At 33.3% G+C, this 23,570-nt stretch overlaps 2 protein-coding genes across 4 annotated transcripts; one reads left to right on the top strand and one right to left on the bottom strand.

Moving 5' to 3' along the window:
* Nucleotides 1-9,376: 9,376 nt before the first annotated feature.
* Nucleotides 9,377-12,249, top strand: LOC105773107 (serine/threonine protein phosphatase 2A 57 kDa regulatory subunit B' kappa isoform). Of its 3 annotated transcripts, none has more exons than XM_012594775.2 (3): nt 9,377-9,616; nt 10,324-11,516; nt 11,683-12,249. In XM_012594775.2, the coding sequence occupies exons 2-3, from the start codon at nt 10,353-10,355 to the stop codon at nt 12,007-12,009; spliced, it is 1,491 nt and encodes a 496-aa protein (XP_012450229.1). In that variant the 5' UTR covers nt 9,377-9,616; nt 10,324-10,352; the 3' UTR covers nt 12,010-12,249. The 3 variants fall into 3 exon arrangements, with proteins under 3 accessions (XP_012450229.1, XP_052488797.1, XP_052488796.1); XM_052632837.1 differs by having other exon boundaries at nt 10,216-11,516; XM_052632836.1 differs by lacking the exon at nt 9,377-9,616 and adding an exon at nt 9,631-9,862.
* Nucleotides 12,250-13,642: 1,393 nt separating this feature from the next.
* Nucleotides 13,643-15,932, bottom strand: LOC105773108 (protein PGR). The gene is made up of 5 exons (XM_012594779.2): nt 15,676-15,932; nt 15,480-15,593; nt 14,771-14,993; nt 14,073-14,321; nt 13,643-13,944 (listed from the first exon to the last, which is right to left on the bottom strand). The coding sequence occupies exons 1-5, from the start codon at nt 15,819-15,821 to the stop codon at nt 13,813-13,815; spliced, it is 864 nt and encodes a 287-aa protein (XP_012450233.1). The 5' UTR covers nt 15,822-15,932; the 3' UTR covers nt 13,643-13,812.
* Nucleotides 15,933-23,570: the final 7,638 nt, after the last annotated feature.

Below are 23,570 nucleotides of genomic sequence, written 5' to 3'. Positions count from 1 at the left end.
TTATTAACATGCAAACAAGTTTCGCGGGGCAAATTCAATTAGCTTGAACAAACTCAAATTATAAAATTATAATCCAATCGAGTTGTTTAAGATCAGTTTGACTTCATCGCCTTAACCAAATGAATAGACTTTGGGAAAGAATAAAATAAAAAGGATTTTGATTATGTATATGTATAGTTTAGCATAAATCACAAAATTTAACTCTAAAAAACTTTCAACAATTAAATATATATTCATATAAACAACATTTTAGATCAATGTGATAGAAATAGTAAATCAATTTAAAAATTACATGCATGATAAATACAATTATCTTAATAAATTTAATTGTTAGATTGTTAAAATATTAAAACTATAAAAAGTTACGGAATGGTATAAAACCACTTAAGTTTTACATCAATGTAAGTGAATCTCTTATATATATATATATATAGAGAGAGAGAGAGAAGATTTAATTATGCTCCAGTCTTTATATTCTCTGTACATTTGAAATTTAGTTTATTTATTTTGATCGTAAGAATTTAATCGCTCTACTCTTATGATTTAATAATTGTAGTCTAATTAATAACATCATCGAAAGACTTCTATTAAATTGGATTATGTGGCATTTTCAACGTAAAAAAATGTACATGTGAGCAATATTACACTTGGGGAAGGCCGAATAAGCAAATATACAATGTTGGATATGGGGTTGTAAAGTTTATGATTCTAAATCATGGGTTATAATGTTCTTCGTGATACAAATGACCCAACCTAATTCAAGGCCCATGGTAAGGATGAGCTCGGTTTCGGTTTCCCTCAAAGCCTAATAACTAGATCCAAATCCAAATAGTTGAAGTCAAAACTCAACTTATTCAGCCAAAACTTTATCACAAAGAAATTTTGTGAAGAAAAGTTGAAGCTTCAAGATGATAGACTTTGGAGTTCAATATGGATCGATGATGAATTAAAAGGGTCCAAGTTTATTTCTGGGCTTAAAATCTCAATCCATGATGACAAGCACATGTGGAAGATGTTAACAAGCTTATACATTACACTTCAAGGAGCCCAATTAAGCCCACATGCATCTCATCTTTCTCAATACACCTCTTTTTTCTCAATCTCGAAATTCAACACTACCTTTGTATCAATAACCTTCACCGAAGTCTCATCATCTCTTTCTCCATGACTTAATTCTTCTAATTTATAGACAAGTTTTCCTTGATACCTTCCCTACTAAGTCTAATTTGTTGAGCCCAATTTTCCAAACCTCTTTTAAGGGTTTCCAGCTTGCTCAATAAATCGCTTGAACCAAATAATCTTTACCTCCTTAAGGAAAGATTCCTCTAGCACCCACTATGACTTGAAACGAAATTTGTTGCTTATACGCCTATTTCTAGATTGAGTCGTATGAATAAGGAGTGGACAATGATCAAAAAAGGAGTTAGGGAGATGCTTAACCAACACATTAGGGAACATAGACATCCAATTAGCATTCGCCGCTCATTTATCAAGCCGTTCTCGAATATTAGTTTCTGGTAAATTCCCTTTTTCCCATATGAACCAAACCCCAGAATAACCCACATCTAATAGTTGACATTCCTCCCAAGCACCTCTAAAAGCCTCCATCCTCTTTTCATCTCTCGGCAACCCTTTAATTTCTTAAAAGCATACAATATCTAATTAAAATCACTGCATACTAACCATGAGAGATCTTGAACGCACCCCAAATCTTTCAGCAACCTTCACGAATCAGTTTTGTTTTGCGCATACAGTAAACCATAAAAATTGGTAAGCCTCTAATGATTTTTCACCCTATCAGTAACAACTTCCATGTCAATATGGCTAGAGGGGAAAGTTTAGAGATTAATTGTAATATCACCCTTCCAAACCAAACAAAGACCTCCTTTTGAACCAACAACAAAGACATCAATACCATTCCAAAAATCATAACTTCTTCTCACACGTTCCATCTGTATTTTACAGAGCTTGGTCTCTATAAAGAAGACTATTTGGGGATTATGCTTCTTCAGCATGTGCCGAAGTCTTCTTACAGTCCGTGGACTCCCCAACCCACGAACATTTCAGCTTATAATTTTCATTACGACCGGTAGGCTTGCCCCTTAGCAACCGCCGATATAAAATGGTTATTTCTCAACACCTACCTATTCCTAACTATCGAAGAACCCTTTCTATCCCTATCAGTAGATTTATCGCCCTCCCATTTAGGTCTCTTCTTCCCATCCCCCCTTCAATCACACATCTTCCCATTGTTGATTATCCTTGCTTTTTTAAAGACCCCCATCCCCTTCTAGATTTACACCCAATATAGGATCAATGCTCATGTCAAATGATTATCTCCAAAAGTAGTACCCAATTTCACCCCTTCCCTATCTTCTTGTAACCACACACTACTCATTGCAAGAGCTCTATGAGTTTAAGCTTTTAAATACATGTCCCGATCCATCTCAACTATTTCAAACCCCAATGTCATTTTAGCCTAACAGAAAGAGTCATTGTGCCTAACCGTCCACAGAAGAAACAAAATAGAGTGAAACGTTCATACTTAAAATTGACATAAGAACATGCTTCAGCGAAAAAAATCATTTTTTTCTTTCTTTTAAGAGGTTGTCTAACATCTAACTGTACCCTTATTCGCAAATAATTACCAAAACCCTTTTCTCAAATTAGAACCATTAAACTCCAAAAAAAGTCTCAAGAAAACCCCCTAATTGATGCGCCAATGCCTCAGTGAAAAAACCTTGGGGAACTCCATGAATTTGAACCCAAAAAACCACAAGAATTAGTGGCACTCTTAATGGATCTTCTCCCTCGCTAAGAAGATATAGCATCAAGAGGTGATTGTTAAAGGTCCATGGAGAACTTTTTATGACTCTCTCCAAACCCATTCTATGAAAAAACTTGAACATAAATCTTTTCTCCCCTAGATCTGAAATCTGGACCCCTATGCCATAAATTTGTCATCGTGCTTTTCATTGCCGAAAAGTGAATAACACTTGCTGCCAAAAAATACCCAATCAAACACAAATTAGCAGCCTTAAGGTACAGAATCAGGAACGAACTGTGCCTTATGTTATGACCTCCTCCGTTCAATCTTAAGGGTTTTTAAGGAGCTTGTTGAAATTATCCTTCAACCAGTTCATCGATATCCAACCACCTTCGAACTTGTTCGAGTCCTTTCCCAATAGTGATTGGTAGAGGCTCGCAACGATCACTAATCCCACGATAACTAACCCATCCACTGGCAGACCGAGTTGTAGCGTTACGTCTTTGAGTGTGATTTTACACTCACCGCATGGAAAGTGGAAAGTGTTTGTTTCGTGTAACACCCCCTAACCCTTATCCGTCACCGGAATAGGGTTACAGAGCATCACCAGACTTTTCAGATCAAATATGAACATTATATAATCATCTAGCATACACATCATAATTTAATCATATTGTCCCTTTTATGAGCCCTCAAGGACCAAAATATGTGTTAGAAACAAATCGAGACTAAATCGAGTACTCTAAGAATTTTTTGCAAAATTTCAAAAACTTTCCTAGGTGCAAGGGACACATGCCCATCTGTTAGCCATGTGGACTCAAAATGAACCTTAAACATCAAATTTACCTTTTCCTGCAACCTTGAACACCAAGAAACTCAAAAACCAATCGTTCAATCACTTTAAAACACAATTTAATACCTTTAAAACATGTCAAAACAATCATCCTAGTTTCCTAACTAATGTACCCTCATAGACACTTCACTTATATTATCAAAGCAATCAAATAAAATACCATTTAAGCCAATTCTAAATTCATACCAATTTCAACCCAAATTTGCCTATATCATTCTCACTTATGCATCAACTTAAACGTTCCATATTAAACCTCAACTTAACACGTATAATCAAGTATATAAGTAACCAATATCATCTTATAACATCATTTACATTTACTTCCCAAAATGACAAGCATAAGACATCCTAGGTACATGCCAACAACAAAAGAAATATACATCACGACGTTTTGAGTTCAAGATTGTTGATGGATGCTGAATCGGTAATCTGACTGTAACACCCTTAACCTTTATCCGTTACCGGAACAGGGTTTCAGAGCATTACCAAACTTTACGAATTAAATACAAACATTTCCCAACTTTTGTTACACATATTAAGAATCAATTATATAACACTCATATTGTCCCTTAGATGGGCCTTCGAGGCCCAATATTCACCTTAGAAGTGAATCGCGACTAAACCGGGTACTCAGGGAATTTTTTCCAAAATTTTAAAAATTTCTTAGAAGCAGGGACACATGCTCGTGTTTCTGCCCATGTGAACGAAAATAGGTCATTTTAAGGCCACTTTTCTCACCCATTTTGACATTAACCTGTACTCAACATTCACATACACCAATATATCCTAACCAAGCAATCAATACAAGCTAAGACATGTTCTCAACATGACATAACATCACAAATATATCATTTACTTATACCTACCTATTTAACTCATTTCATTGATTTATCAAATTCTACTACTAATTACATGCATAAAAACATTTAATATTCACGACTATAATTCAAACTATTTCATTGTCAAACCAACCCTATACATGCCATATAAACCAAAATTTACATTGCAAAAACTACCGGAATAAACTGGATAGTGTAGCTTGATGTGTTGATCCGATCTTCCGACTACACGTTAATCTACAAGAACATTAAATAACATGACTAAGCTTAATAAAGCTTAGTAATTTCAATAGGTTAAACATTGATCTTACCAAACTTAATATTATATAATAAATTAAATTTTAAATAAATCATACATTTTTCCCTGTCAAATACAATATAATCAATAAACACACTTCCTTCAGATAAATATCAATAATAATCTATAAATCTTTCAATTCAATTACATAAGTCTCTTACCATTTCTTACTGAATTGAAGAACGGCTTACGGATATGAGTACATTGTTCTTTTTGTGCCATAGTCCAACTATGGTCTTACACATGCATTGCCATGGCCCTGCCATAGTCTTACATTTATAATGCCAAAACCCGGTTATGGTCTTATCATCAGAATGCCATAGCCCAGCTATGGTCTTACACATGCATTGCCATGGCCCTGTCATGGTCTTACATTTATAGTGTCATAACCCAGTTACGGTCTTATCATCAGAATGCCATAGCCCAACTATGGTCTTACATTTAAACATTACCATGATTCAACCATGGTCTTATCCGTCAATTCATTCTTTTCCACGAAACAATCGTACTAAATCTTGCGTTCTACTCGTTTTAAACATTCAATTCAATTTTCATACTTTTACAATAATCTTAATTTCACCAACAAAATATGAATAAACATATTATATCATTCCTAAATTAAAAAATAATCATGAAAGTTTTACCATATGAACTTACCTTGGTTGGATTGTAAAATTGGTATTAGTTTAGAGACTACTCGGCTAATTTTCTTTTTTTCTCGTTGATCTACGAGCTCTTGATCTAGAATGTAATTTTTTCATTCATTATCATATATTTTAATTTCAGTCCACTTCACAATTTATACCCCTTAATTTCGAAATTACACAATTATCTCAACTTTTACAGTTTTTGCAATTTAGTCCCTCACCAATTAACCCATCAAATGAGATTATTTTTCTCAATTAACACTTTATCTAAATATTATAAGCTATTACACAGACCTTAATAAACATAATTTAATACCAAACCCTAAGATTTAATCTTTTTACAATTTGGTCCTAAAATCAATTTATATTGAAATTACTTGATAAAATCTTCATATAACAAAATTAAAACTTAAAATACATGTTAATTCATTATAAACATCCAGAACTCATCAATGGTAACTTTCAAAATTACCCATAGAATCAAAAACTAATGAATTAGATAGTTGGACCTAATTGTAAAAGTCTCAAAACATAAAAATTTCAAGAGAAAAGTAAGAATTAAACTTACATGAACTAAAAATATAAAAATCAGCTTAAAAATCTCTCTAATGGCTGTTTTTTGCTGAGAATTGAAGAAGAATTGCCTAGAAATCTTTTGATTTCTTTTTATTTAAGCTTAATTTTACCAAATTTACAATTTTGCCCCTAAATCACCTAATTCCAAGATTTTTTTTCTTCTTATGCCGCCTCAGCCATTCCTTGGGTGTCTAATTTTCCTTTTAGTCCTCCATTATTTACCACTTATGCTATTTAATCACTTTATTAAGTTTTGCATAATTTTCAATTTAGTCCTTTTTAATTAATTAACTATCGAAACGATAAAATTTTCTAACGAAACTTTAATACTACCTTAATGATACTCCGTAAATATTTATAAAAATATTTACAGCTCGGTTTATAAAATTGAAGTCTCGATACTTCGTTTTCAAAACCAATTAATCTAACAAATATTTCTAAAGCATAATTCAATAATTCATAAGCCTTCCTAAATTCACAATCAACTCATAAACACTATATAATAAAATTTACGAGCTCACTTGTCAGATTTAGTGGTCTCGAACCACTATTTTCGACACCACTAAAAATTGGGTTGTTACACTGACTTTAACCTAACCTGCGCACGGAAAACAAATCGTACACTGAGTATAAACTTAATGGTATTTCTATAATCCGAATGCTTAAAAGTAAACTATTATAACATACAATAACTATATTCATATAATTATTCAATTCATAAATAAGGTATTTATAGCACATTCAATTTTTATCATTTACTATCCCAGATAACTTTTCACAATATGAACACAAATCATTTGAACAACAATATTGTTCATTCATATTCAATTCATAAATACACAAATCATGTGTCTTTAACCATATTTCAAATCACCACTCAATATCAATCATAACACTATTTTATTCAATAACCCCTATTAACATGACATGGACTTAGACGGATACACGGATCCAACCAAAACACACCAGTTTGGCACCCATTGCCTCATCGGATAATTTGAAGCAATAAGTTGACACCCAGTGTCTCATCGGCCATGCAAAAGTAAATTGGTACCTAGTACCTCATCGAATTTATCCGAAGTAATAATTTGACACCTAGTATCTCATCGACTCGAAGTCGAAGTATCCCTGAACTCTTCTCATCCTATGGCATGCCATCTATATCCGACTCAGCCCGATACAATTAATAGGGTTTCAATTCACTTTTCTAATGCCACAATTATCCAATACTCAATTATCACATAAATCACAATTTCACATACATTCAATTCAATATAAAAAAAATGCTAACACTTACCTTATTTACTTACTATAAACATTTAAATCAAAATACAACAATTAATAATTAAATTCGGATTACAGAAATACAAATCAGAATTTCTGAGCTACTCCTCGTCAACTTTATCTTTTCCTTTCTTAGTCGAAGTTTTCGGTACAGCGTTAGCTACAAAAATTAAAGCAATTAAAATTCATCAATACAATACAATTTCACATTGAATATTTCAATTTTTATTTAACTTTTGTCTAAATTCCAATTTAGTCCCTAAATCGAGACTAACTTTATTTCTTCAAAACTAATTCCATATTTTCATTCAATTTTCACTTTAGACTAAATTCAACTCTCTAATTTCACTCAAATCCCTAAATTTTGAAATTTTTACAATTTAGTCCATAATACTCAAAACTTATAATTTATTTTACAATTCAATCCCTTTTCATTTCTAACTTAAAATTCTATCAATTTAATCACAAATACTTAAATTATTCAACATGAACAACATCTAAAAATTTAATATTTTCTAAAATTTCAACATAGGTTAAGTAGTATTTAATACTAGGATTCTAAAAACATAAAATTACAAGAAAAATGACTAAATTAACTTACCAATTAAGCTTTGAACCCTTGAAAACCCTAATTTTTTTCTCCTTTTCTTTCTCTCTTTTCTTCTCTGCTTTGTTTACTTTGTTCTTCATTTTCTTTCATTTATTTTATATTTTAATTATTATAACAATATAATATAATAATATAATAATATTTACTTAAATAATAAGTAATAATTATTATAAATGTATATATTTAAATGTTACACATGTTATTACCAAATACCAATACCACACACTTATTAATTTGAGGTTTAATTGCTTATTTAGTCCATTCACTTTTCTCTAATCTATAATTTAACTTTCTTCCTATACGGAATCTAGTCCTTACACCTAATTACTCTTAAATTAAGCAAATTCACCTAATCAAAATCTAATTAACCACACAACTAACTTCGTAAATATTTTTAATATTTACGAATCCGTTTTTCGAAAACAGAGACTCGAAAATACACTTTTCGATACCCGTAACTATCGGGTCGTTATATTTCGAGCCTTCTTCTTTCCACCAACGCGCTGATTAGTGCCAAATCAAGTTTGTAGCCCTTGGACATTCGAGACGCATGTAATATTCCAACCGCTTGCAAGTGGCCACGAATTTCAAGGATCACAGGCTTTTCCATATTATGAATGAAGCCTTCTAGAACACGATTAGCCTATTTATATAATAAAAACAATTTAAAATTTAAAAAAAATTAACATTATTAAAATTAACAAAATTTAAATTTCCGACTTACCATTGCTAATTGAGTGGCAAAAATATGTTTGTCATCGAAGTGGATTAGAAATGCAGTCATTCGTGAGAAATCGATTTAAACGACTAAAAACGAGATAATTAAAAAATAATATTTTTAAATTAAAATATCGAAAATTTTGAAACGAGAGAGTTGAGAGATGGATGTGAATGAAAAGAAAATGAAATTTTGGGAGTATTTATAGGGTAAAAAAAATTAACCATTGGAAGTACTTTTTTTTTACTGTTGGCGCGATAAAATTCAAAAAGCCGTTAGTTTTTTTAAATCAGTCTATTTCCCTAATTAATTTTAAAACTGACCTAAATGTCTAGAAAAAAAACCCTTTTTACTAACATTAACTATAATATCAAAATAAAAAAAAATTAAAATCGTTTAAAGGAAATGTCACAGCCCCTGCCATCTCGTAAATTGGCCTCTGTTGTGAAAGTTGGTGTTGATTGAAGAGAAAAAAGAAAGTGAAAGATCAAAGGAAAAGTTTCTAGGTTTCTCCGGTTAAATAAAATCTAAGAGGAAGAAAAAGTGAAGGCAAAAGATTGATGTGATTTTGATTATGAAGATGAGAACAAGATTTGGTTTTCCTTAAAAGAGAAAGGAAAGCTTTCACGATTTCATTGAAAAAGAATCTATATTTAGATTTTATTTTATTTAAATTATTTGATTTTATGCTATTTTAGAACTGTATTTTTTTATATATTTTAAAATTCTTAATATTTATATTTAAACACTGTTTAACAGTACAAAGTGTAGTTAATTGTAATAATAATTTCATCTTTGAAATGGAAATCACATGTCCCATGTGGAGGGTGATTACTGGCAGTGCCTTCAATTTTCTCAGAAAATGCCTCACCAATCATTCTCTTCAACTCAGGAACCCAAATTGTTCATCTTTCATGTTGTCTTTATATAAAATCTAAACTCCAAAGCAATTTCGGGACTTTAAAAACTTCCTTTTTGGTCTTCCATCTCCCAAGCTTATCCTTTGACAGCTCAACCGATTCAGGTTTTCCCCCCTCCTTTTGGCCTAACTACATGATTCGTTCATTTATTGGTGCTTTTGGGCCAATTATTTAGCTAAATTTATTATGCTTGATGATGACATTTTGTGTTAGTTAAAAAGTTGCTATATTAATGTTTTATTCTGAGTAAGATCTGGGTTCTTTTTTCCATATGTCATATGATCGTGAATTGGCACTAGATCGTTGGTGGATTTACTCTCTTTTTTCGCTTTATTTTATCGGATCTGAAGGTTTTCTTATGGCTGTTCTGTATTGAAACAAAAATTCTATCTGTTATTTTATAATTCATCAAAATAGTGCCGTTGTTATGCCCCTTATTTGTTTATTCCTAAAAGTGTATGATTTTCTTTCTGGGAAACTTAGTTTTTTGAAGTGAGTGCTTTACCATGATTTGTTTTGCTATCTCTAAACAATAATGATGGTGGCAGTTGTGACACTGTGATTTGGGGGTGATATCAATCGCTTTACTGAATTTGTTATTTGCTGCATTGAGTATTGTGTTTTGTTGGTATTTCCTTTGAAAATATACTTGTCAATCAGAATTATAACTTGTTAAGAACCTTAGCATCATTTCTCTTTCCAGCTGCTGAATCAAATATCAATGCCATCCCTATTTCCACTTACAATTTGCAATTGTATACTTTCATCGAATCACTATTAGTCTGTAACTATTGTAATTCGATTTCGGCAGTCTGTGTTGCTGGAAGTTGCTTTGCTACAATGCTCAAACAAATTTTAATCAAACTCCCGCGGAAGTTACAAAAATCTGACCTATTAGATTCATCTGGAAGTGATTCTGGAAACCATACTTCTAACTCAGGGAATGGAGTTCAATGTACAAATATCGGGAATAGTATATCAAGTCGTCTAAGTGTTGTTAAACGGGTGTCCTCAGCTGTTTTTCCTGCTAGCATCATGGTTGGTGTGGAGGCAGTAGAACCCTATTTATCTTTCACAGATGTTTCAATTCTGCAGAAACAGAGCCTCTTTATTAGTAAATTGAATCTGTGCTGCGAGGTTTCTGATTTCAGTGATCCTGATAAAACTAGCGCCGAGCAAGATCTTAAACATCAAACACTGATAGAACTAGTCGATTTTGTTTCTACGGGGTCTGCAAAGTTCAATGAACCGGCAATTGCCGCAATGTGTAAAATGTGCGCCGTTAACCTGTTCAGAGTTTTTCCACCTAAATATCGGTCTAATAGCATTAGTGGTGAAGTGGAAGATGAAGAGCCAATGTTTGATCCTTCATGGTCAAATTTGCAACTCGTATATGATCTACTTCTTGGGTTTATTACGTATAGTTCTCTTGATGCAAAGGTGGCAAAGAAGTACGTAGATCATTCTTTTATTTCGAGGTTACTTGACCTCTTTGATTCTGAGGACCCCCGGGAAAGGGACTGTTTGAAAACAATTCTGCACAGAATTTACGCGAAACTCATGGTGCACAGGCCCTTTGTACGAAAAGCTGTTAGCAATATCATGTATCGTTTTGTTTTTGAAACTGAAAGGCATAATGGTATTGCTGAACTCCTCGAGATATTCGGAAGTATTATTAGTGGTTTTGCTGTACCATTGAAAGAGGAACACAAGATGTTTTTGTGGAAATCCCTTATTCCTTTACACAAACTGAAACTGGTGGGTGTTTATCATCAGCAATTAACATTTTGTGTTGTACAGTTTATAGATAAGGATCCGAACTTAGCCGATAGCGTGATTAAGGGACTGTTAAAGTATTGGCCAGTTACAAATAGCCAGAAGGAGTTAATGTTTATTAGTGAGTTGGAAGAGGTTTTGGAGATGACTAGCATGGCCGAGTTCCTAAAGATCATGGTTCCACTGTTTCGGCGTATTGCATTTTGCTTAAACAGCTCCCATTACCAGGTATATTTTCCTTTTTCTAGTCACTCTGAGAAAAATGTTTAACTTGGACTGTATCTTTATCGATTATGAGTGTTGCTTTTGTTTTTGGTTGACTGAAATCATTATGTCACGCGGCAACAGGGCAATATGAAACTGTTTTCGACTTTTCTCTTTCCACTGTTTTCAGGTGGCTGAACGAACTCACTTGCTATGGAACAATGAGCACATCCTTAATCTTGTAACACATAACCGTCAGGTGATATTTCCTCTTATCTTCCCTGCCCTCGAGCGAAATTCTGAGAACCATTGGAACCAAGCAGTGCTTAACCTGACACAAAGCATAAAGAAGATGTTGTGCGAGATGGATGAAGAACTTGTGCTTGCTTGCCGGCAGAAGATGGAGGAGGAAAACTCCCAGTCGAGTGAGGCAACTGAGAAGAGGAAACTAATATGGGAACGCCTGGAAACTGCTGCCAACGTGATTCCTCCCGCTGCATGCCCGGTTGCCTGTTGAACACTCAAGTAATCATGTTGGGAAAAGAAAAGAAAATATACGTAAATATATTTGTAGCTGCCCTGATTGTTGGATGTTGTTTGGCGAGTCAATAGGATTTGTATGTCATCACCATCAAAAGATTTAGACGCATTGGGTTTCAAGCATATGTATCTGCTACACCTCTTGTATCCATTATATTTTTCTTTTGTCTATACATTCAAAGCCATACAAATTACAGGCAATGAAACTTCATATGAACAGCAATGCCTCCTTTAGTAAAACCCTGCCAACTTATGCTTAAATGTTGAAGGGGCAAACCTCATCTTCCTCCAACTAAACTCCATGTCTAAAATTTGCTGAAAATTCTTGATCTTCTTCATCCTGTCTGTGATGGCATTCTCTTATGCTAGTGGATCGCGAGCCCAACAAGAAAGTTGGGTCATGTACTTCAATACTGCATTGCATGTTGTTCTTGTCAAATAATAATTGTAAGCCCTTTCACTTCTTGATTTCCACCAAGTGAGTAAAAGTGGCATACAATTTTATCAATTTTAGTTGAGTCAATTTTATCGATTGCTTATCTATTATTGAAATACATAATTAAACCCAACTTAACCCACTTAATACATATATATATATATATATATATATTATGTCTATATTCCATAAAAGTTTGTAAAATCCAGTACAACTTATATAAACTATAAACTAGTTTACCTTTCCTTTTCTTTTTATTTATAGTCTATAATATATAACAATACGAGTTTGAAAAAAAATTAAATTGACGAGAATATTTTTATTTTTATCATATCACTAAATAATTATAATTCAATTTAAAATATTAATTAAAATAGTTATATTAATTTTAAAATAAAGTTATTACTTGAAAAGAACACTAAGCATAAAATATAGAAAAAATTGTAATAATTAGAATTTAATTTATAATTTATAGTTTTTTAAAATTGTTTTTAATTATGTAAAATAAAATTATTATGATATTAATTTTTTAAAATTTTTAAATTATTTTCAAATCATATTCGAACAACAATGGCGTCAAGAGTAATTGAAAATCATATTCATTGGTTATGATATTATGATATTAATTTTTTAAAACTTTTCTATAAGTTTATACTAGCAAGAGCTCTTAATTTTTATTTATTTATTTATATGTTATTTATTTAGTACAAAGTGAAAAATGTTCTGTGAATTTAATTTGAAAAAGAAAATCAAATTTCAACAATTTTCTTTAATCACTATTAAGTTAGTTTAAACATCTTTTCTATTTATCACAAACTATTTAATTAGAAGCTAGTTATAACAAATCTATATCTTCTTCAGTTCACACCTGTATACGAATATTCTGAAAATTTTCAAAAATGAGATTCCAATCCCCAACAAAACTATGTACCATGTGGCAAGCTATGTTTCATAATAATATACTTTCACATGTTCATTGAAGGAAAAGATATTGGGTAGTGTAGCCTTTATGATCAAAGCATTTCATTGTCATGTAATGTTTCTCTCTGTTTTCCCTTAAAATTGGGTTGTATTGAGAAATTAAAACATTGAGAAGCATAGCACAAAAAGAAGTTGCAAAAGATCATTCCACCATAAGAACAACTCGCCTCTCAATTTATTCTAACCTAGCCAGTGGACCAACATGGTAATCTTTATTTCCAGGCACAAATGGTAAACCGTTTCCCCTTATGTTGATTACACATCACATACGAAGTTTTTTATGGGAATTGGATCCTTTTCTGAGATTTTTTTCGACTTTATCAAAACATACACTGTCTAAACTGTTTGAAGAGTATTAAGGAATCAGAAAATGTACACACAGGCAAATGAAGTCAGCAGTGTGGTCAGTAGTATCGAGACGAGGTTCACCGCATTGTTGTCAAGAAAGTTAAGACCTGAAATCCTCTTCACTGTTGGTCCAGGTTTTCCAACAACCTGCAAAGAGATCAAACAAAAAATATTCACGATGCGGGCAGCATTGAACGGTTCGTTTATCATGGCATGATAGGAGCTTGTTTTCAATTTTGAAGGCCTAAAAATCTTCAGCATTGTGTTCAACAAACCTTATTTCGGACAGAGCAGAACCCACTGAATTGAAGGGTTGCTCCCAACAGAGAATCTATGATACTTCCTAAAAGTCCAGCCACTGCAGAAAGGGGTATTACCAACAGCTGCTTCATGGCCATTTCATTTGAACATCTTGTAGTGAGAAATCCAACCAGAACAAATGTTAAACCAATGACACTCCCTGCTGCCAAAGCTGCTAAAAGTCCTGTTTTTGTCACACCTCCATTGGTGCCCCTTCGAACAGACTGATAATCATTTACAGTAATATTAGTAAATACACGCACAAAAAAAAGAAGCAAAGTCTTTACCCGCTATATCAGGTTGGTTATATGGGTAAGATAAATGCATTAAGACCGTATCTAAGTGATCAAGAAAGCTAATCCTTTCTAATAGTTCCTTGAAAAAAACAAATCAACTTCATGAATAACATGAAAATAAAAGTTACAAACATCATAACTATCAACTATGTGGTTTGCATAGCAACCATAAAAGCCTAGAGTAGAATGCAAGCTGGATAGTTGCTTTGATTTATGAGGAAAGATCTAAGCAGCTGAGTTGATCTTCAGAGAAACAGGATATTATCGGAAAGTTGTCGCTAAGTTTGAACAGGATGTGATGACATTGTAGTGTGACTAGATATATAACCATCCAAAACAATATGTTGTTAAATCAAATTAGGGAAAAGAATATCAACCTTAAAAGTTGTGATCAGCCGTGGCTGGTCATCACTAAGAACTCCGATCTCTGACGACCAAGTGTCACCGTTGCAGCAAGAATAGTGACCAATAATACCACCAATTAAGGAAGTGATAAGAACCGAATCATTCGAGTCTAGGCACTTGTCCTCCCATCCAGTCAGGTTCCCAATAAGAACAGACAAAACTGCTGCAATACCACTATTATATAAAACTTGTATCCTGAAATGAATAAATTGGGAATTACCCTGTCAAATAAAGAATCTACAATCCAATATAACCTTGCTACTCTACACATATCGCAAGTTCTTACTTCTATTCATCAACAGATTGAAGTCCAAATCATTGTCCCTGAATATTTCCTCTTATTTGTCCCATCAAAAGTTTCATCCCTTACCCACCAAAATTAGTTCATTTGATTTTTGCCAAATTCTTTTGAGCATCAGAATTTCAACATTCTATACCCTTTTAAATCCCAGAAAAGGGGGGGGGGAGAAAGAAAGAAAAAACTCCAACCATAGCATTCAAAGAAGATTTCCACTTCTATCCATTAACAACACTGACTTGTTCCCACTTGTCTTTCACAACCAATCAAGAAAACTCTAATTTTTTTTTCATTTGAACTAAATTAGTTAGTTCATCAATCTTCAAATATAAATTAAGATGTATATTGGTTTATTTGAAGAGAGAATTATAAAAAAAAAATACCAGTTTCTTTGTCCACCTTCCTTAAAATCAGCATCAACTCGCCGCTTCTTGTCTTCTCCAACTTTGGTAAGCATCGATGAAGTGAAGAAAAAGACAAGTAACATTGCCCCGAACCTAAAATTCCCATAAATTAATAACATTCTTGGCATGCCAAACAAAGAAACACCATATAAATGTAAAAAGAAAAGAAAAGGACCTGTATCCAGCAACGAAATGAATAGTCATGACGAGAAATCCGGCAAGAGCTCCAGATAAATCGAGAGACTTCCTTCTGTAGGATCGAATGGCGACAAAGGAAGAGATTACAACAGCGGTTAATGAGTGGGTTAGAGTTCTCTCCATCTTCTTGTTCTTCTTGACTGGGGAGAATAGAATCGGAGAGAATCGAACTGAACAGGGATGTATATACTGTACCCGATGTTTTTCAAAGTCAAAATTACACCACTTCTAACAAAGTGTGCGTTGATATATATATATAATATTATAGGATAAACTACAGTAGTGGTAATAGAGTAGCCAGTTAATTAACTATAGTTAGCAGTCGGTTAATGTGGAGTTGGGAAAGTGTGTATAAATAAATTATCACATTGCATTATTTTGATTTCAAGTGTAATTTAATTATCGTTTTTCAGTGCATTTCTCTTCCCATGTGTTTTGTCTCCAACATATTTTTTCATTTATATTTAAGTAGTTATTAAATTATTAGTAATTTTTGTGATTTAATGATTAAAAGTTATAAAATAATTATTTAATTTTTTAATTTTTATTTCTTTTTAGTTTTCAACTGCCAAATGATTAATGGTGATAGTTTTAATTTGACATAATATCAATTTTAGCCTTCAATGTTTATATATTGTGTCTATGGGTGAGTAAAACTTAATTTGACTCAAAAAATCAAATGATTTTTCATTTTCGAGTTAATCAAATTGAGTTATTTGATTTTTTCGAGTCAAATCAAATACATAATTTGAGTTTCAAGTGCAAGTTGAGTTGAATTTTATAATTTGAATAATTCAAATAACATATTAGTGTAAATGCCCTTTGATTCCTATTAATGTTCGAAATGAGTAAATTGGTCTCTCTTACTAAAATTACAAAAAATACAAAATAATTTTCAAAGATTAGAAATGAATTTTTAAATTCTGTCGAAACCATTTTTTTAAAAACAAAAAATTTAGGTTGTCGACTTTAAAAAATAAAAATTGGGAGTCGCCACCAATCTTTTATTAAGGTGTGATTGGATCACCTAAAAAAAGGGCTTTGGTCTACGAGTTTTAGAAAAACGGATCCGGGAGTCAGTTACGTACGAGGAAGGATTAGCACCCTCGTAACGCCCAAAATTGGTACCTAGTTAATTAATTAGTGTCTTAATGTCGAAAATTTGAAAAATATAATCTTTAGCAAAAACTTAAAAACGTTACTTATTAAGACCCTTATCAGTTCGAAGAAAGAAAATGTCACACCCAATGCGTTAGGGCACAACATTTTAATTTCCTAAAAAATGAATTAGCCTAAAACTCGTGTAATAAAAATTTAAAAGAATATTCATTTGTTTAAGATTTAAGAAATCGCGGCCCAATACGTTAGGGCACAATTTCTCAAAATCCCAAACTTGAAATATTTCCTTTATTATTATTTTTTCAAAACATCTTTGTCTCGAGAAATCAATACGTCACATCCAATACGTTAGGATACAACATATTTAACTCCCCAACAACAAGCTTTTTATTTTATATATTTTTTATTAATTAGCAACCCTCGATCGTTGGATTTAACGAAGAAAATCGGAACCCAATACGTTAGGGCTCAATTTCCTTGAAAATCCTAAATATGAGTGTTATCTCAATTTTGAAAATTTTAAAATCGAAAAAAAATGATGTGATGCTACATTAAATATAAAATGTAATAATAAATACAACAATGGAATAGAAATAAACGAAATTAATGAACACAAACAACGACATGTAAAATATCAAATGAATATAAATGAAAATATAAATCAATAAGCAAATGAAGGAAATAAATAAAAAAATATAAAGAGAAAAGGTACAAAATATATTGAAATTATGAAGAATAAAAGACATAAAGATAATTTACTCATAAAATTTTGGGTTATAAAACTTATACATATATAAAATACATAATGCATTTATGAAAACAAGGAAAATATAAATATACACATATAAAATATAAAATATATTCATGCATTTACAAAAAATGAAATATATAAGTATAATATAAAACGTGGAAAATATTTATAATAAGCTTTGAATGGAGTATAAATATATGTGTATATATTACAAAAATGTATAAACATATAAAAATCATAGAATATGGGCAAACGTATAAATATTATGAAATATAAATGTGTATATATATATATATATGTATAAAAACTATGAAAATAAAATAATAAAAAGTATGTATATAATATGTATATATATCAAAACGTTTAAAATATATATGTATATATATTAACATGCATATGCGCACATATATGTAGGTATAATAATAATATATAATATAATAATAAAAATAATAATAACAAAATTAATAAAATAGACTAAAAACCTAAAATGAAAGATTAAGGATTAAATTGAAAATCAACATAATTTAAAAAAAATGAAGGGCCCCAATTAAAAGGCGCGAATAACTCATAGGGCTCGAATGAGAAAATATCTCCATCCTTTGAAACGCGTCACTTTATTAGGGCTAAATAAAATAAATAAACAAAATTCGCAGTGGTATCACCTTCTCCCTTTTTTAAAATCGTAAATAAGTAAAAAATAATCGAAATAGAAAAAAAAATAGTAAGCCACCTTTAAAAAATTGTCAATCGTTCTCCCTTTTTTATTGATTCTTTTTTTTTCTAGACAATGAAGGGAGAGGCCTCTATTTATAGCTGTGCCTCCCCAAATCTAACGGTACAGATCAATTACATCAACGGCTTAGATTAAAGGGTATCTACAAATTAAATCTCTAATATTACAAAATCATATCTTCTAATATTGTATATATCATATCTAAGATTGCATATATCATATCTAAGATTGCATATCATATCTAAGATTGTATATCCTCGAAAATTATGTTTCCATATGTGAGCCCGGGCTAAAATTGGGTATTACAGCTGCCCCTCTTTGCTCGTTGTCGTGTAACAGGAACGAAGCAAAGACTTTAGAAATGGCCAATTTTTGCCCGGTCACGCTGGATCTTGGTGCTCTTCTTCTTCAAGCAGCCACATCCATCCTATTGCATCTTCAGAGGTGTAAGAATTAGTGTCTCGATCCACTCCACCGCAACATCGGAGAGATAGGATTGGTGACTCGTAACTTTTAATCTGCTTAACTGTAATTTCAGAGAGATAAAATCCATCACTCTAATCCACTCCACTACAACTTAGGGAGACAGGATTTGTTTATTTAGTCTGTCTCACTGCAACTTCAGGAGGATAAGACTTGTTTACTTAGTCTGCTCTACTGCAACTTCAGAGAGATAAGACTAGACGCGATCTGCTCTCTGCAACTTTAGAGAGATAAGATCCAAGGTTTTGATCCGCTCCACTGCAACTTCAGGGAGATAGGATTATCGGCTCTAATCTGCTCCACTGCAACTTCAGGGAGATAAGATTTGCCATCTTCAGTCTACCTCACTGCAACTTCAGGAGGATAAGACTTGCTTGCTGAGTCTGCTCTACTGCAACTTCAGAGAGATAAGACTAGATGCGATCTGCTCTCTGCAACTTCAGAGAGATAAGATCCAAGGTTTTAATCCGCTCCACTGCAACTTCAAGGAGATAGGATTATCGGCTTTAATCTGCTCCACTGCAACTTCAGGGAGATAAGATTTGCCATCTTCAACCTACTCCGCTGCTGCTCAGGGAGATAAGGTTTGGTAGCTTAAATCTGCTTCCCACTATCTTGGAAAGATAATATTTGCCGTCTTTGATTTGCTCCACTACTGCTTAGGGAGATAAGATCTACAATCTTTAACCTTCTCCGCTGCTGCTCAGGGAGACAAGGCTTGGTGGCTTAAATCTGCTTTCCACTATCTTGGAAAGATAAGATTTACCTTCTTCGATCTGCTCCACTACTGCTTAGGGAGATAGGATCTACAGCCTACTTCGCTGCTGCTCAGAGAGACAAGGCTTTGTGGCTTAAATCTGCTTCTCACTATCTTGAAAAGATAAGATTTACCATCTTTGATCTGCTCCACTACTGCTTAGGGAGATAAGATCTACAATCTTCAACTTACTCCGCTGCTGCTTAGAGAGACAAGGCTTGGTGGCTTGAATCTGCTTAGAGAGACAAGGCTTGGTGTTTAACCGGTTTGTTCTCTGGGGAACATGACCTGTATAATTCATTTTATGAACCTAATCATGCCTAGTGATTAGGCTGTCATGATCAGAATGAGTCAAATGCTCCTAACTAGGTATGTATGAATGATGTTTGCATGAATCCGAAATGTCATTTTTTTACAGCGATCCTTCTTTATCATTGCTCGACATTTATTAAGGTTTTATCACTGACGCGCCGTAACGCTTTCGCTCAGCTGGCATTTCTATTTAGTCAGATTGCCCCTACTGTAAACTTCAAAGTTCAATCCACTAGGACGCAAAATTTGTACCATTATTCTCCTACTGCAACCCGAGGGTAGACATATACAGCTTTTTCTCAATTCACTCCTATCACAATTCAAGGCTACAAAATATGAATTTCTTTGGTCCTTTACACTATGCCTATGGTGTTGTACCAAAGGCTTATGCTCAAATGAAGGCTTTCTTCTCCGAGGGAACCTCTTCCTATTGCCTGGCGATCATTGTTTATTTAAGCCTTATCACCGACACGACATCTTGTTATTTTGCTCAATCGATGCTTTTTGACAATAAAATCTGAAGAGAAAGTCCTTGTTTAGGCTCTTCCTTCTCAAATTTCCAACCTTTAAACTTGGTGCATTCTAAACAATAGTCATGTTTCAGGTTCCTGTATTATTTAGAAACTTCTAAAATAATATGCAAAACTTCCCTTGTAAAATTTTTATTAGTCCATAATCATTATTCCAATGCAACATGCTTGCAAAAAGGTCATAACAATGGATAATAATAAAGTTAATTTTGAGCATAGCTCGAAAGGAATAGATTATAAAAAATAGTAAACAAAGAAATTGATTGGGAATATGTGTCTTTGGAAAAGAATGAAGTATTCCAAGAACAAAAAATTTAATATAAATAGTATAAAAATTGGGTGCCCCAGATATCGCAGCTTGAGCTTCTCTGTACAAACTTTCTGAAAATCATTCTGAGTTTGGCATGTGTTTAGGAGATCTACAGTGCTTTATCGATGCCCCAATATGTCGCCTACCCTTTCCTGTTAATTCAGGTATAGCAAGATAATCATATGCCCCAATCAAAATCTGAACTGCTTTGATTACCTCATGCCCCATTCTGATCAAATATTTGAGCCGCCCTTTTCGGGTTTTCAACTCAAATCCTCTTTGGTCTCAAGGCGTCCTTTGCGGATTTTCACCTTGGCCTCTCCTTTTGCTTTTCTTTTCCTTTTTCTTTCTTTTTCTTTTCTTTCTTTTTCTTTTTTTTTTGAAAAATTTGAACCTGAACTCATAGGATTTGGCATGTCCCTGTTATCCCTTCTGATCAAAATCGACGCTTTTCAGATAAGGTCTTCCACATAAGATATTTTCCAGCTTGGGATGAAGTTCTTCTTTGTATGGGAAGGATCTTCTTCAGTACCAGGTCCCTCTCAAAGATTTTTATAGGGCGGACCTTTTTTGTGAGCTCGTATCATTTGCTTTTGGCATATTTGACCATGATGAATAACTTTAAACATTCCTCTTCAATCGGAATTAATCCAAAAACTCAGAGAGAAAGAATCCTATCTTCAATAAGCAATACCGCAATGGACCCAGGAGAAAGGCATTGCCCCGGCGGAGTTTTTTTTTTGCGATATGGCATTAATCGCGAACAGACTGCAAACCTTTGATATTGTGCTATTGTTCAAATTTAGTACATTGTCAGATATGATCTTTTTGGGGTTCCATACTGACATAGGATTCTTCAAGAATTTGCTGACTGTCGACTTTATGAAATTGGCATACGATGCAACTTCTACCCATTTAGTAAAGTAATTGACGACCACAAAGACGAATTGATGACCGTCAGACTCTTTTGGCGAGATCGACCAAATGACCTTCATGCCTCACATAAGGAGAAATCATGTATCCCAATGATTTTTTTGTAGGGTAAGATCCGTTTCTCGACTTGTTCTACCATCCTTAACAGGTCCAGAAATAAGCTACGATCTATGTCATCATCAAAGTCATGAGATCCCTTTAAACACATGTCTCACTCAGAAAGAGATTCTGAGTCAGTAGCAGCGTCACTCATGTCATTGATATCTGGGGACCCATAGTAAGCGCAAAAGAATATACAAAAGAATGTGTGAATTTACGAATAATTATTTGTATAATATAATTATGAATGAAAGAATGATTCAAAAGAATGAAAGAATAATTATTCACATGAAAAGAATGGAAGAATATTTGCTCAAAATGTAAAGATGTTTTTCGTTAAAATAATAACATTCAGACATTACCCTATTTCACAAAAAGTTCTCATTGCTTCTAGGCTAAAAGCAACAAGTGTTCTGAGTATTACTCTAAATAAGCTTTAAAAACTATAGGGATTTCTTTCGCAGTCCAATTATTTAGAACACTTCCAAGTTGATGAGGGTGAATATCTAACAAGGACCCCTTTCAGTTGTCTTCATGCACGGCATTGATGTGAACGCTTCCTAACACTTCTTCATACATTGCATTCACCCCATCATCGATGTGATTGGGTAGCAGATTTTCTGCACTGGACGAACCATCAAATTTGACAACGCCTATATTGATGAGTCTTTCAACTAACTTTTTGAAGGCAATGCAATTCTCTACTGAGTGCCCCGTAATTCCCGCATGATAATCACATTGCGTGTTTGTATCATACCATTTAGAGTGCAGAGGTTGTGGGGGTTTTGAGTAGAAAGGTGCAACAACGTGCGCATTAAATAAGCTTTGATACAGCTCCTTATACGCCATCGGAATTGGTGTGAACTGGAGCTTCTCAGTATCTGGTTTCCCACCAGATTCATGCTTTAAAGAACTCTGATGTCTAGTGGTTTCTGTCTTTAGCCGGCCCACAATGATTGGTTTTGAGTGGCCTTTGTTATATCGGCCTGCATTATCCCCCTTATTCCCATTTCTCTTTGAGGCCTTTATAGTATCTGAGTATTCTACCCTCGCCTGTTTTTATTTTTGCTGGATTATCAAGAGCAATAGGATTGACTAAATTGTTCTTCAGATTGGATCTTGAGCCTATCGGGCGATTCATTGGTGTTAAGGTATTGGTTTGATATTGTTGGGATTTGATAGTAAGGGATGCCTCTTGTGGGTGCATATCTGGTTGGACACTTATCAGGATAAAATTTGAGGGATAATTAGGGTCTTCTCTATCCTCCCAAAGTGGACCACTTGGCTTTCCTCTCTTTCTAACCCTCTAGCCAATAACTGGGTTAACTGGTTTATCACATTGCTTTGGAATTCTAGCATCTGATCCTTTATATTTTGTTGAAATTTGGTCAATTACTCTTGCATCTGTATTTGCGTTTGCTCTATTCTTTCCAATCTTTGGTCCATGCCTCCTAACTTTGCTCGGGTACTATAACGGTGTTTGGCAGGTTGGTTAGTTTCCAAATTAGCTGAAGAATGATTTTAATCGATTAGGCTCTTTTAGTGGATTTTAATGCGTATGATGTCATGTAACGCGAATGCATACAATGAATGCATAAAGAGATGTTGATTCTGATTCAATTCCATTTAGAAAACTTTACTAGAAAATAAATCTCTTTACATAAAGTGGATATTTATATGGCCTTACCCTCATAGGCGAAGATATTCGATCCTCTTCTTCATTCGAGCGTTAAGATAAATCTCACGAACTCTTCAAAAAAACGTCTCTTCTATCTCATTTTTGCTCTATCTAGGCCGTAACTTGTTGTTCACTCATCCTCGTGATGCTCGTTGGCTTCTCTTTAA

Source organism: Gossypium raimondii, chromosome 6 (assembly GCF_025698545.1).
Source record: "Gossypium raimondii isolate GPD5lz chromosome 6, ASM2569854v1, whole genome shotgun sequence".
Classification (NCBI taxonomy): domain Eukaryota; kingdom Viridiplantae; phylum Streptophyta; class Magnoliopsida; order Malvales; family Malvaceae; genus Gossypium; species Gossypium raimondii.
Note: the sequence above shows the minus strand (reverse complement) of the source record. Positions and strands in the feature narration are given on the sequence as shown.